Source organism: Penicillium canariense (assembly GCF_028826845.1).
Source record: "Penicillium canariense strain IBT 26290 chromosome Unknown utg000008l_segment0_segment0, whole genome shotgun sequence".
Classification (NCBI taxonomy): Eukaryota; Fungi; Ascomycota; class Eurotiomycetes; order Eurotiales; family Aspergillaceae; genus Penicillium; species Penicillium canariense.
The window spans coordinates 1222121-1236847 of NW_026622735.1; the positions used below are offsets into that span (position 1 = coordinate 1222121).

Here is a 14727-nt window from a genome sequence, read left to right on the forward strand (position 1 = left end):
CTCGAGCACAAATCGCCCCTGAATGGAACTCAACGCCAGATAAATACCCAAGGAGAGTTCAATCTGGCACTATGGAAGAAATCTATCAGGCTCTCCCATCTCCGAATTCAGACTCCGAGCCAGAAGGCTACCAGAGTTTAGAAGTCGAACCAAATCTTCCAAGGAAGTGGTTTCGGTGTGAACATTGCTCGAAAGCATTTACAAAATTTTACAACCTCAAGTCACATCTATTAACTCATGATTCCACCTTGCCATTTTCATGTGCAATGAGCCGGCGGGAATTTGCCAGAAAAAGTGACATCAAGCGTCATATGGGAACCCATTCCGGCGAGAAAAGCTATGTCTGTAATGGATGCCAGACACCATTTGCTCGAAAGGATATGCTAAACTGTCATCACAAATTTCAGAAAACACCGGCTTGTCTGCAAGTTCAACAGAGCCAACGGGCACAGGCGAACCGCCCCGCACAAGTGCAGAGTTCCAGCGTGTTTTCAATCTCATCTCTGCTTTCATGACAGCAGTCGTTGGAGTGTTAAATAAATCAAAATACCTGTAGCGAATACTGGGTTCAAAGAGTGGGATGATGGAGCCCGAATATCCGAATGAGATCACCGAGAATCCCACAAGTCAATATACTCAATACCGCTCGCCGTGCGCTGTTGCGTATAGAACCCTCCCTTTTAGCCGCTATTACCTTAGAGAGGACTTAATGCCTAGACAATCGATGCTGATCGAGAAGGGAAATGTCTCAGCCACTCGGGGTCTCGGCGCTGTAGCACGAGCCCGTGGGAAATTTGCGCGCCTAGAACCCGAGGTGGGGAAAGTGCCAATACGCTCAATGGTTGGAACCAAGGCACCAAGACTTTAGCATCTCTGGGCAGAGGAGCGGGAACCCTGATTTGGCCGCGGAAGGCATCTCAATGCCGCACTTCCATCTGATAAGATGAAGTTTGCGCCCCTCTCGCATGGCACACTTTTTTCCCTTCCGAAGCCGGGGCTTGGCTTAAAATCGTCTCATAAAGATCCAACGGTCGCCCCGTTCAACAACTCATGCCCTGGTTGGATTTTTCTCTATAGTCTTTCGAAATTGTCTATCCCCTGTCGCCTGTCTCCATGGCAGACACTCCCGTAACACGCGCCCGTGACGATCGCTTCGGCGAAAACGTGGCAAAGCCCCCGCAACACCAGGAGGACCCCGTTCAGGAGGTGAATTTGCTGGGCGAGGGAAGTCCAGGTGTTCGACGCATCGAGATCATCACCTCACATTTCAGGCTTGTGGATCGCATCTTTCTCTTTGCCAGCATTTTCCTCATCGCCTATGTTTATGGCCTGGATGGAACCGTCCGCTACACCTACCAGGTTGGTTTCGCGAAGGACATCATTCTATTTGCTTTTCATGGAAGAGGCTAACTATATCAAAATGATCTGCAGCCATATGCGACCCAAAGTTATGGAAAGCACAGCCTGCTGGCCACTATTAATGTTCTCCGCGCTGTCATCGCTGCTGCGGCGCAGGTATGGCTCTTGAATTAGGACACAACTTTAGCACTGGCTTACGGAATTCCCCGCAGCCTACCGCCGCAAAAATTGCAGATGTGTTCGGCAGAGTCGAACTGATCCTTGTTTCCATCCTTTTCTACACCGTCGGCACCATCATTGAAACTTTTTCGAAGAGCGTGGAGGCTTTCTGTGCAGGGGCCGTGATCTACCAGGTAAAAAATTGATCAAGCCCAGGTTACTTAGGAGCATCGTCTCACTGCTTTCAGATTGGATATACCTGCATTATGTTGCTGGTCGAAGTCTTGATTGCAGATGTCACCTCTACGCGATCTCGTCTTTTTTTCTCCTTTATTCCTGCTTTGCCGTTTATCGTCAGTACTTCGTCTATCCCCCCTGGAGCTCATGTTAACCAAGCAAATTTCTACTAGATCAATACTTGGATAAGTGGGAACCTAACGAGTGCCGTGCTGAAAGTCACCTCATGGCAATGGGGTATTGGTATGTTCGCCATAATCTATCCGATTTGCGCTCTCCCTCTGGTCGTCGTTCTCTTCATCGTTCACCGCCGCGCCAAGGCTTCCGGTCAACTGGAGTCTTACAAGAGTTCTCTCGATCTGCTTGGTGGTCGGCGCCTTGTAACGGAACTTTTCTGGCATTTGGATGTTGTTGGAATCATCTTGATGATTGCTATGCTTGCCTGTATCTTGGTTCCGTTCACCATCGCTGGGGGAGTTACTGCACAATGGAAGACCGCGAAGGTTCTTGCCCCGTTGGTGATTGGCGTTCTGTTGATCCCAGTGTGGGCATACTGGGAAAGAACATGCAAATATCCAATGTTGCCATCAAAGGTGAGTTCGCATCTTAATGATGCGTAATTCCTGAGTCAAGGACTAATGGGCTATATAGCGTCTCAAAGACCGTGGTATCTGGGGTGCATTAGGCATTGCGGTCATGTTAAACACTGGTATATCTCCATTGTTGTTTTGGCGAAAAATTCGTCTAACATCATCTTAGCTTGGTATCTCCAGGGTGATTTCCTGTACACTGTACTCTACGTGAGCTTCGACGAATCTGTGCTGAGTGCGACCCGCATCACATCACTATACAGTTTCACTTCGGTGATTGCGGGGACTATCCTTGGACTTATCATCATGAAGATTCGGCAGCTGAAGCCCTTCATTGTTTCCGGAACAGTACTTTTTACAATCGCATTTGGCATCCTCATCTACTACCGCGGGGGGCCGGGTGGGTCAAGTCATTCGGGAATAATTGGTGGACAGGTTCTCTTGGGACTTGGTAAGACCACTGACGGTCCAATCGCTCGGAAGAAGAAGCTGACGGGCTTGTAGCCGGCGGAATGTTTGCTTACCCTGCTCAGGCCAGTATCCAGGCTGTTTCCAAACATGAACGTAAGTTACCTGCCTGAAGAAATCTTCATCTAGGAAAAAATTTGTATTGATTCATGCTAGATCTTGCTGTCGTGACTGGAATTTACCTCGCCTCCTATAACGTTGGGAGTGCTCTAGGGAACACAATCTCCGGTGCCATCTGGAATCAAGTGCTCCCCGCTGAACTGATCCGCAGACTTGGCAATGAGACACTAGCTGCTGAGGTCTATGCACAGCCCCTGCTTTTCGCCGCCGCCAATCCAGTAGGAACTCCGGACCGAGATAATGTGATTCTTGCGTACCGGAAAACACAGCGCTTGCTTTGCATCACGGGAATTTGCTTGACAATTCCTTTGATCATCTTCTCCCTCTGCATCCGGAACCCCAAGCTTACCAAAGAACAAACCCTTGCTAAGGCAGAGGACGAGCAGGTCACCGATTCTGGCTCAGAGAGAGTTGAGTCACGCTGATATAGGGTCAAAGATTTGAGATGCAAATTCCTTTGCCTCGATGACATTTACCCTCTACAAGTATTCCGGCAATGTTCATCCATTATGTTGATAGGCAAGCAAACGTAGTTACAACGATGCTTCCTGTCAAATATTCCACATTATGCATAAACACACTGTCTTGATCTACCTGGTTGCTTTGCGGGCCGGCGGCTTGAACAGGGTTTCTAGTGGAGTTGGAGGCCACGGACTAGGGTAAAATAGGCAAGATAAGTCGTACTTTCCAGAGTGCAAGAGAGTCCCTTGGCGATTCTCGGGATTTGCCTCCTCTTCTGGCATAAAAACAAAGGCAGACGAGTTGGGCGGAATCAAAAGGTTCATCGAGAAGACTGAATCATCACCCACAATCCACGAACATTCGATCATCCCGTAAGGGCTTTCAAATCGGATGTCGGCACTGCGAATTGTCCCACCCGGAACCGGTTGTACCTTGAAGACCTTCCAGCCCGGCTCAAGAACACTGATTCCACCGACATTCTCATGAAGCCAATTGACGACAGACCCTAGTGCATAGTGGTTGAAACTAGTCATCTGACCGGGATTAATTGTTCCATCTGGGAGCATGCTATTCCATCTTTCCCAGGTCGTGGTTGCGCCCATAGTGACTGGATAGAGCCATGATGGACACTCAGTTTCTAGTAGCATCCTATATGCAAGTTGGTGCCAGCCAGTCTTGCTTAGTGCATGTGTCACGATTGGAGTCCCGGCGAATCCAGTGGCCACTCGGAACTTGGCAAAGCGTACTTTTCGGGCTAACCGCTCGCTGGCATTTTTGACCTGGTCATTCGTTTCAAATAGCGAGAACACCAAAGCTAGAGATAACGAGGTTTGGGTGTCGCACATGACCATTCCTTTCGGAGTGATATATCTCTCCTGGAAAACTCGCTTGAGGCGGAGATGGGCCTCGCGATAACGTTGTGCGTCCACCGTATGTTGAAGGATCATCGCTATTTGGCTCAAGATGCCTGTCACATATACCAAGTAGGCGTCTGCTACATAGACACCGTCGGTTTGGCCATTTCCAGGATCCTCGGGTGGAGCCGATGGATCCAACCAGTCCCCGTGTTGCCATAGTGACGTGGTCCACAACCCATCTTCTCCACGAGAGCAGCCTTGGTCCAACCAGGACTTCATACTATGATATTGTCGCTGAAGAATGTCTCTGTCACCAAACCATCTATACAGAGCCCACGGGACGAGGATCGAAGCGTCGCCCCAAACAGCCTGTGGCGGGCGTGACTCTTTCGCAAATTGAACGTTGGGCACTATCATAGGAGGAACACCGTTGTCTTCATTTTGCTCCAGTGCAAGGTCTACGAGCCAGTCAGCGAGCATACCGTTTGTATCGTAGAGAAAATTTGCCGAGGGGCTGAAGACTTGAATATCGCCCGTCCAGCCGAGCCGTTCATCGCGCTGGGGACAGTCCGTAGGAATCGATAGGAAATTTCCTCGCATGCTCCAGACTGAATTTTCATGCAGTCGGTTGATCTGATTGTCGGAGCAGGAGAACCATCCTGTTCGTTTCATGTCACTATGAAAGACAATCGCCGAGATACTTCCCGCACGTAGCGGACATTTGTCGTCTTCGGGAGACCACCCATCGACCTGCACGAACCGAAATCCATGGAACGTAAAACTGGGAGACCAACTCGCTACTTCCTCACCAGAACATACGATCACATCGGTGCATTTTGCGGCGCGAAGTGGACGCATACAAATTTCATTGTGCTCCAGAACCTCCGCATGTTGGAATACCACGCGATGGCCAGCCGCCTTTTTCAACCCCCGGACTCGTAGTGTTCCCACTAGATTTTGACCGAAATCCAGGAGCAGTTTTCCAGAGGATGACTTGAATATTTTCTGAGGGAATATCTCTTGGGTCGCCCGGACTGGAGGCCCTTCTGGTGTAGAGAAGGAGGTAGCAGGAAGGGGCAAGACGGTGACTTTCATCCATCGTGTGCCCGGTCGGGCTTCGGCGCCAGTCTTCCACCCCGGCTGCTCTTCTGCCATGTCGTAAGTCTCGCCATTGTATATCTCACTGGTCAACATGGGGCCCACATTCCATTCCCATTCTGCGTCGGTAGTCACAACAAGCGGCGTGGGGTCGGATGCGAAATTGATCTCCAGCTGCGCGATTAGTCCAATCTCCTTGCCATATATCTGGCGGCCTTCTCTCCATAGACTCGAGGCAAACCATCCTTCGCCAACCTCTGCTGCGAGGATATTTGTTTGACCACTCCGGAGGAGGCCCGTCACGTCGAAGACCTGGTAGGAGAATCGAAATCGGTAGGAGGTGAAGCCTGGTGCCATGAAATGGTCTCCAACGCGAGTACCATTCAGGTAAACATGATACACCCCCTGCGCAGTAACATAGAGCCGTGCTTTCTGGATAGGATGGTTGGTTTCGGGGACTGAGAATGATCGCCTCAGTAGAAGGGGCCGAATCGGCTCTTCCAGGGAAGTTTTTTGCTGGCTTGTGATCAATTGAGCCCGCCATTCATCTTTGTCCAGTAAGCCTGCCTCAATCGGCGCCCAAGGAGACCACTCTGTCGCACTCATCTCTGGACAAGTCTCCGAAGTTCCGATTGACCTGACACGGGCTGTAGCTCTCTCGGGAGGCCAAGGGCGAGCTTGGCCATGGCACATGGACGGATTCGGGTGATTCCACGCGATATGTTTCCAATATCCCATTTCGTATGAGCTCTATCTCATACTCATGTTGTCGCCAACCCTGTACGCTGACATCGGTATAAAGAAAACGCCAAGAAATGTTAGCCTGGGTGTTGCTTATTCCAAAGCCATCTTGGCGATTGCCGAAGGTGGGACGGTGGAGAGAAATTCCAGGACTTATTCTCATCTTAGAAGTGCCACCCACCAATTAGTATTAGTGTGGAGGCTATTTGGTTTGACTTCGGAAAATACTCACCTTTCGTAAAGATTCTCTTTTTCTATGAACAAGCTCGGAGGCTTCGACAATCTTCTCAGAAAGAGCATCGTTAGTGTCGGCGTCGGACAACTTACACGATTCAGTTAACCAACTCTTTTCTCTACCCCGCACAATAGATTCGAATCAGAAGGCCAGATCGGCTTACATTGCCCCGAGAAGGATTTGAATGGGAGATGTGATTTGCTCCCACGCACGGCGCACTCACTGTGGCAGGAGCAGCTGAGTGGCGTCCAACTGCTTTGACCTTCAGGTAACAGCTGGACAAGGACTACTTGATTGGTGGAGCTTGGTGCAGAATATTTCCATGCATTCAATATAGGTCACCACTATACGGCAACTTTATTGGTCAAGAATCCCAAGCCATCGCAGTAGATGATAAGCCTTGCGCCCCAAAGTAGATGTTGCTTGCTTCTACTGGTTTGCGACATGCAGCGGGACTTCGGGCTTCCCCACATTTTTCCCTAATGTATGTACTTCGCTTGGGATGACCTGTCACTACTCTGCGCAAAGCGCGGCTAACGTATTGGAATAGATGGGTAGATTAAATATCATGAAGAACTGGTAAAGTACTCGAGAGAGTGGCATTGGTCGTGTGCTCTCCAAGGTACTGCTTGTTCGAAATGTCACAAGGATCAAATATATGTTCTCAAGTATTCCCCAAGAGCCATCATCGCCATTGCCTGCCCATAGGGCATAGCTGTGACTGCAATGTTTCGATAATGGTCTAGTGTATCCCCCATTCCCGTGCCAAAGCTAGTATTTTGGAGCTCCCCTTTCTCATCGATTGATCTCAGCACGGCACCAACTGCTTTTTCTGCCACTTCCCTATATTGCTTTCCAATATAACGTTTCCGAATCGCCTTCAAAATCCCAAAGGCAAATCCAGCGGTCGCAGATGCCTCAATGTACGAGCCTTCGTCTGTCTTGTCTAGCAGTGTCCGCCAGTAGCCAGAGGGCTCCTGAAGCCGTTCCAGAGCCTGGCATTGAGCATCGAGTGTATTCGTGAGATGGTAGTAGAGTGGGTCGGTCGGTGAGAGATCCATGAGCTCAATAATCTCTGGGATCACAATCGTTACCCAGCTGTTTCCTCGGGCCCACAGCGCACCGGCAAAATTGTGGCCCCCGTCTTCGAATGTCCAGCCATGGTAGAAAAGACCACTCTTAGGGTCACAAAGGTATTTGATGTGAATAAGCAATTGCTTCTTTGCCTCCGTAACATAATGTGGACGTCCGAGTAAATTCCCAATTTTGACCAAGGGCAATACCGTCATCATCAGTGTATCGTCCCAAAGCTGCTGTTTGTGTTCCATGGCATATGTTTTGTGCTGCATGCCACCATAGCATGTTCGTGGGAGCTCATACATGGCCCATTCCGCCCAACTATCTAGCCAAGGAAGATAGACAGGATTCCCTGTTTTCTCGTAGACATAGGCTAATGTGAGGAAAACGGCCATGGTGTTGATGTTTTTCGTGGTGCCGCCTTCCGCAAACCGAGCTGCGAACCAGTCTTCGATCAGTTTTAGATAAGAGGGATCTCCAGTTAATTCGTAATATTTCCATATCCCATAGAGGCCGATGCCATGAGTCCATTCCCAGCCGTTCCATGATTTTGTGTCAATTATGCGACCGTCCGATAGATGAAGCAAAAACCGTCCGGTGTCATCTTTGATGTTGATCAGGTTTTCAATGAGACTTTTCGTTGCATGGTGTATGACTGATGCGCTTGGCCGACTGGCTGCTGGAAGTTCTTGGACGGACATCGTGGGGCAAGTTCTCCGTGAGTGTGATGACTAGGACTAGTCAAAGACGAAAAGTTATTCTGTTTTGAAATTAAATAATAAGAAGCCTGACATTTAATACGAGCATACTGGGATGCGTGTAAGACACGTCAACTCCTCTGGCTTGCTCGTATATCTTTGCTCCGAGCGTTCCAGATTTCCAACGTTTCGGAAGGTAATGCACCGAAGGAAAACAGCCAAGACAGACCGAGTCATGGTCGAAGCCTTTGGCTGGACAGCTAAGCTTCGGTTGCGAGGCGAGCTCTTATGTTTCGCATTTTCTAGTCAATGGTTTCTCCGTCTTGGCAAATCTTAATTCGGGCTGCATCAATCCGAAATAGTACGTCGCGGGGTTGATCTCTAAACAAGCTCACAGTGTGGGGTTGAGAGGCAAAATATGGAGCTTGGTCCGCTTTGGCTCTATGTTCAGACTTCAGTAAACAATCAAGTTGCCGGCTAGGGGCTATAAAGAAACCCAGCCCCCTTCCCACCTTCCCCCTTCCCTCCCCCCCCGGTGGAGGTCTATGCAAGAACCACACTGATCGAACTTGTATCTAAATCTCACCAACTCCCCTTCTTTCCTGTTAAAAGGTATACCATGGGAGAACTCAAAGAAACAAAGGGAAATGTCCCTTCCGAAGCGGGAGCGATCGAGTCCACCCATCTCGAACAACAGGTCACAACAGACATGGAGGACCTCAAATCGGTGCAGATTGGCGATCGCGTTGATGACGAAGTGCAGAAATATGCAGGAATGGGGCGGGTTGAGATCGACGACGCGACATCTCACCGTCTGAAACGGCTGATTGACCGTCGGGTTCTTACGATCATGGTGTTCACCTATCTTGTACAAGCCCTTGACAAGGGTACTCTTAGTTTCACCAGTATTATGGGACTACTGGATGATACCCATCTCCATGGCACTCAGGTACTCATTTCGCATGATCAGAACGCTGGGCTCGCGCTGACAATCAACAGTATGCTTGGTTGTCGACCTGTGTTTACTTATCGATTCTAGTGGTTGAGTACCCCACGAACTGGATTATTCAACGGGTTCCTATTGCCAAATACCTTGGCTTCAACATAATTATGTGGGGGTCGGTCTTGACTTTCCATTCAACTGTCAAAAACTTTGGAGGTATACTCGCGTGCCGAATTTTACTGGGCGTGTTTGAGGCGTGTGCACAGCCGAGCTTCGTTCGCCTCTCGGGGATGTGGTATAAACGTGAAGAACAAGCTCAGACAGTTACCTTTTGGTAAGTTGCTTCAAGTGCTAATCGTGATGGACTTGCTAATAGCGTTAGGTATATGATGAACGGATTCCAACAAATGATTGGAGGGCTTCTGGCCTACCTCTTCAGTTTGATAGGCTCTGATAAAGTCCTCAAGTCTTGGCAAGCTCTGTTCATAACATACGGCTGTTTCTCGGTGCTGTTCGGTGTCTTCGTCTTGGTCGTTATGCCAGATTCTCCCATGACAGCAAAGTGCTTCTCTGAGGACGACAAACGACTCATGGTTGAGCGAGTACGAGATAATCGCACGGGCATTCAGAATAAGAAATTCCGGAAATACCAGGTCCTTGAGGCCTTGCACGATCCTCAGATGTGGTGCTATTGCGGCATTCAACTTTTCACAACCTTGCCTACCAGTGGATTAGGAACGTTTGCCAATATCATCATCAAAGGCTTTCATTTCACAACACTCCAGACCCAACTTCTGTCCATGGTTTTAGGTGCATACATCATTTTCGTCCTGCTGACTTCCATGTGGCTTGTCAAGAAAACCAACCAGAATTTGATAGTGATGGCAGCTTATTGCATTCCGTGCGTGAAAGTCTTCAACAGGTGCTGCTCATTCTTTCAACACATGCTAACACACATTCTACCATCAGATCGTTCATTGGTACTATTGTTTTAATGACGGTACAAAATAAAACAGTGGCCACGAAAGCCGGCCTACTCCTTAGCTACTACATCACCCTTTCGTTTTGGGCAGCGCAAACTCTCACACTCTCGATGATTTCCAGAAATATTGCCGGCCAGACCAAAAAGTCGACGGTCATCGCCGCCAATTTCATAGCTTGGGCTACAGGCAACGCGATAGGTAGGCTTACGCGCTGGTTCTATCAACCCACTGTGAGTGAATCTAGCTAACAAAATATGCAAAAGGTCCACAAATATTTTTGACCCATGATGCACCCCGTTATTTTACGGCGTTCAGTATTCATCTTGGATGCTATACCCTCCTGGAAATCATTTTGTTGTATCTGCGCTTTCATCTCAAACGGCAAAATGCCAAGAAAGATCTTTTGGCCGGAGTCGAGGATCATAGTCCTGAAGGACCTCGGAACTTTGAGGGCTTCGAAGACTTGACGGATCGGGAGAATCTCAGATTCCGCTATGTGTACTGAACGTTGGTTGCGATAGTGTTAGGGAGATAGTGGTGGACAGGGCAGGCGCAGGACGCGTCGGTGTTTTGCGGGCAATTTAATTCTGAACTGGTTACCTCCGAGAACTTCGGTAGTTGGGGAGTCGAGCATTTCGCTTGGGATTGGGTTTATGAATCGAACCGAAGTTATTGTTTTCCATCCATAGCCTTGCCCGTGTTCTCTACGCCTATACATATGCGGATGATATCCCCCGGAGAGAACCAGTAAAGTTCCGGGCCCAGACGCGTCAATCACAACAGTGCGGAGCAGACCCGGACCGGGAGGGAGCCCCGTGACCCATTTTCCACCTTAATTTCTCGACCTCTGCCTGCCATCTACATTCTAACATTTTTGATCATCTAAAATAATGCTGTCCTTCTTAGCGAAAAGAGTTGCACGTACTACAACGGCAAATCAGAACCCTGTGATCTTTGACGGAGGCCGTTCCTCTATCGAGTTCAAGACTCCGACCGATCGATACCTGGTGGTCAATCGCTGGCCACCCGCTTCTAGCGAGGCAAACAGGAACATTGCATTGCGCCCACCCCTGCATTGGCATCGGCACCAGAGGGAGGTATTCCACGTTTTGAAGGGATCGGCCAAATTCGTGTGCGATGATCACAACATAATCAAAAATGCGGGCGATTTGATGACTATACCACCCAAGGCAGTCCATACTTTCTGCAATGCTAGCGAAAGAGATGAGCTGGTGATTGAGTTCGTTCTTGAACCGCAGTGGAGAGAGCGAGATGAGGCCTTCTTCCGTATGTCAAGGTGGCTTATAACTAGTTGTGTGGAATCTAACCGTTCAATCAGGAAATGTGCAATCTTATCGAGATGATTGTCGCAAGGCTGGCGTCTCACGGAGTCTGCCGCAGGTTCTGCTTTTTAACTGGGTCGGTGGTGTTGTTCTTGCGGTGCCGGGACCTACCATAATTGCGAAGCCGTTAGGCGTTCTCATGAATTTCTTTGGTGGCCTTATACTGGGGAAATATATTTTGGGATACAAGCCATCTTACCCGGAGTATTATAAGGCGCGGAGTTAGAGTTCCCCAAATATTATGATTTAATGTCTCGGGCATCCTAAAAGAGGGCCAATGTACCTAAGAAGTTGGAATTGCATTGAAGTTGAAGGAATAGAAACATATTTATGAGAGGGAAGTTGATCAGGAATTAGAATTATTATTTGGTTTCACCCAAATGCTACACTAAATGTACTTGCACATCGTTAAGCAATATCTCTCTGAGAATGGACGTATCGGTCCCCTGCGCTATGCATAGCGCCATCTTGGATGCTCGCAGCATCGCAACAAGTGAGAAGAGCTTCTCTGCGGGGGCCAGCCCCTCGACCTTCCAACCGAGAGTGTCAAGTAAATTACCAGCTATCTGTTGGACAAGTTGCTGGCCACCGTCGATGGCGGTACGTTCAAGATTCATGAACTCAAGAGTGAAACTTTCCATCGTCCGCTCAATCAAGGTCGGCATGGTGTAAAGTAGATCACCGACTCCTACCGCTGAGACGCTGAAATCAGAGGTTGGCCCATGCCCACATATTTCGGGTTGGCGACCGCAGTAAGAGAGCCATGAATCCAGGGCCATTAACTCCGTGAGTCGGGCGCGGAGGTTTGCGGCATCAGAAGGCTGGTGACGATCGACTTGGAAGCCGTAGTGACGGAGAAGCTCGATTTGGAACAGTGGAGCTCGAAACCCAGGGAATAATTTCGTATTATAACCGCCCGATATCACTGTTCCATGGTGATGGCTTGCACGGACCCCATATGGAGGAAATGTCGAGAGACCACTGCGCATCCACTCCAGTCCACGAGGGTGACAGGGCGAATCGAGGTAGACTGGTTGACAATAGTCGGTGAGCATCCCAAGTGCTTCAAGGATTACGGTGATTGCCCCGACGCAGAAATGCGTGGAAAATTTGGTCGCCCAAGGAGTCGCCAAATATCCCGGAATCACGTCGGCTTGACATACCCAAAACCAGCTCATCTCGCCTGCTGCGGGCTTGCTCTCGATGGAGACCGATGCGTTTGCTTCGTCTAGTGTGTCGTCGTCGAAATCATCCCAAGAATGCCCGTTCATGGACTGCCTGTGGTGATCTGCACCATACATCCCGGCCCCGTAGAGGGATTCTGGTTCCTCTATCTCTGGCTCAGATAATGGGGAGTCAGAATCCCCATCATTGAAACGGATGAAGACGCGATTGCGCCGAGATGGCCGTCTCGACCCAGGTTCAGAATTCCAATCGGAAAATTTCGCGTTGCATTGATCTCTCCAGCTGGCATTATAACGAGCTCGAGGTGGCGAGTGAGAGTGAACCCCGATCTGCCTTGGGTGAACCTCGCCATCAACATAGCTGGGAGATTTGAATGTCAAAGATATGTCGTCTCTAGAAGGGCTGCTGCTGTTGTTTGTGGGCATGAAAAAACTGCCGATCGAAGAGTCTGGCGATAAGCTACCATTTCGTCTGCGACGACGACCTCGTGGCTCGTCCGAACGGCCTGCTCTACTAGACCTCGAGGAGCCGCGTTGATTTTGTTTCTGGCGTGCTTCTTTTGTCTAAAATTTAGTTGTATGGTGTATATGTTGTGTGCCTTGAACTCACCTCGAATTTCCGTTGTCTTCAAAGCATAGGCTTGTACCTCTTCCTTCTGTAGCACTCGAAGAACAATCACAGAATCGGCCCTCTCTTCAAAACGTTCCTTTCCCAACTCCAAAGCAGCGGGACTAACTAGTCGACGGTCAATCTTGGTCCATCGTGCTCCCGGTGGAATCCCTTTCAGGTCGGCAGCCTCTTTCAGAGGAGCAACTCCTTCTCGAGCGGGGTTTGGGTCTTCCGGGAATTTTTCTTTTGGCGGCTTCAAAATCCCCCTTGGTGGAGGTTCGCTAGTTCCGCGGCGATGATTTGACGATTCTTTATCTGGAGACGGGCTTGTCTTTGCCACGGGCGAAGGGTTTTCACTCTCACTAACATCCCCTCCGCTGCTGGATGATGATTCGAATACGTGTACTGCGTGGCCAAATCCCACTCGAGCGTGGGACTGGTTCTGTTCGTTATCTGGCGATTTCGGGCTCTCACTCCCTTGGGAGTTCGTATGTCTTCGCGAGTCCTCCAGTACGAGGGTGTCGCCATACTCGACATCCCGTAGGGTGGGAGCACGGGAGCGAACGTGAGAGCTCGCGCGACTGTGAGATTCTTCGAGGCGGTTCAGTGGATGTGACTCGGAAGATTGAGCTCGAAAACCGGTCTCCCCGTCTATCTCTGAATCAGCTGATAACCAGTGTTGGGAGTTCCGGGACGGCTGCCTTCGGAGAGCAGACGGCATAGAGGCATGGCGAGGTGCACGCGAAGATCTTTCTTGGCTAGCCACAGTCCGGCGTGATCGTGTAGAATCAGAGCTTCTGTACCGATTGGTAGATCTCGAATGGGATCGGTTTCTCGTCGATCGGCCTTCGGAGATCGGGTGGGATCGTGACCGCGTCTCGCGATCAAGCTGTCTCTGCTGGACGATCCCGCGCCATTTATGAGCGTAGAATGCAGTTCTTTGTTGTTCAGAGTCATGCTGTGATTGAACCCATATTTCCAAGACTGCCCTGGCTAGATTCTCTTTAGCCGAATTGAGTTCAGTGACTTCCTGACCTTCGTCATCATACCATCCTATCAACAGTGGCCCGTCCCGCTGGTGATCATTGGCGACATCCTTCTGCATTTCCGCCCGCTTGTGCTCGATATAATCTTTGATGAACCACCTCGGCTGGAGGACTGCTCCTTTGTCCTGTGTGATGTGGTGTCGATGTAACTGACCACGAAAAAGATTGAAGCTTGCTTGCCTAGACGCTGCAGCCTTTGTGTGGGAGCTATCCGTTGACTCTTTGTTGAAGTCACCACGCTCGACTTCGGTCCCAAAACAATCTGTTGATATTTCCCTGCGGTAAGCCTTCCCCTGACGCAACACTGCAGTCCAAGCTCGGAACCACAATGTCCATTTGCCTTGCTGGTGACTGATGACGGCCTTCTTTGAATCTTTTGACATGCTCGTCAGGCCCTGCGATCTTGCACCTGGTGCTCGGCTTATTTCCTGTGCACTGTTATCCAGATACCAATCACCATCGGAACGAGTCCAAAGTGTCCGATACTCCTGGCAATATGGTGATCCTGTCGGACTAT

General features: G+C 49.6%; 5 protein-coding genes across 5 annotated transcripts; 3 read left to right on the forward strand and 2 right to left on the reverse strand.

Moving 5' to 3' along the window:
• Positions 1-1113: 1113 nt before the first annotated feature.
• sit1 (putative siderochrome-iron transporter Sit1) lies at positions 1114-3358 on the forward strand (the record flags this gene model as incomplete). The annotated part of the gene is made up of 9 exons (XM_056692508.1): positions 1114-1359; positions 1432-1515; positions 1572-1712; positions 1767-1871; positions 1929-2348; positions 2407-2464; positions 2515-2796; positions 2850-2909; positions 2970-3358. 9 exons carry the CDS (start codon positions 1114-1116, stop codon positions 3356-3358), a joined length of 1785 nt encoding a protein of 594 aa, XP_056538465.1.
• Positions 3359-3523: 165 nt separating this feature from the next.
• N7482_010385 (alpha-L-rhamnosidase) lies at positions 3524-6043 on the reverse strand (the record flags this gene model as incomplete). Its single annotated transcript, XM_056692509.1, has 1 exon — positions 3524-6043. One exon carries the CDS (start codon positions 6041-6043, stop codon positions 3524-3526), a length of 2520 nt encoding a protein of 839 aa, XP_056538466.1.
• A 933-nt stretch (positions 6044-6976) lies between these two features.
• N7482_010386 (glycoside hydrolase family 88/105 protein) lies at positions 6977-8104 on the reverse strand (the record flags this gene model as incomplete). The annotated part of the gene is made up of 1 exon (XM_056692510.1): positions 6977-8104. The coding sequence occupies one exon, from the start codon at positions 8102-8104 to the stop codon at positions 6977-6979; it is 1128 nt and encodes a 375-aa protein (XP_056538467.1).
• A 616-nt stretch (positions 8105-8720) lies between these two features.
• N7482_010387 (major facilitator superfamily domain-containing protein) lies at positions 8721-11596 on the forward strand (the record flags this gene model as incomplete). Its single annotated transcript, XM_056692511.1, has 6 exons — positions 8721-9099; positions 9141-9378; positions 9427-9945; positions 10014-10225; positions 10934-11314; positions 11367-11596. 6 exons carry the CDS (start codon positions 8721-8723, stop codon positions 11594-11596), a joined length of 1959 nt encoding a protein of 652 aa, XP_056538468.1.
• Positions 11597-12772: 1176 nt separating this feature from the next.
• Positions 12773-13092, forward strand: N7482_010388 (uncharacterized protein; the record flags this gene model as incomplete). Its single annotated transcript, XM_056692512.1, has 2 exons — positions 12773-12866; positions 12953-13092. 2 exons carry the CDS (start codon positions 12773-12775, stop codon positions 13090-13092), a joined length of 234 nt encoding a protein of 77 aa, XP_056538469.1.
• Between the last annotated feature and the right edge of the window lie 1635 nt (positions 13093-14727).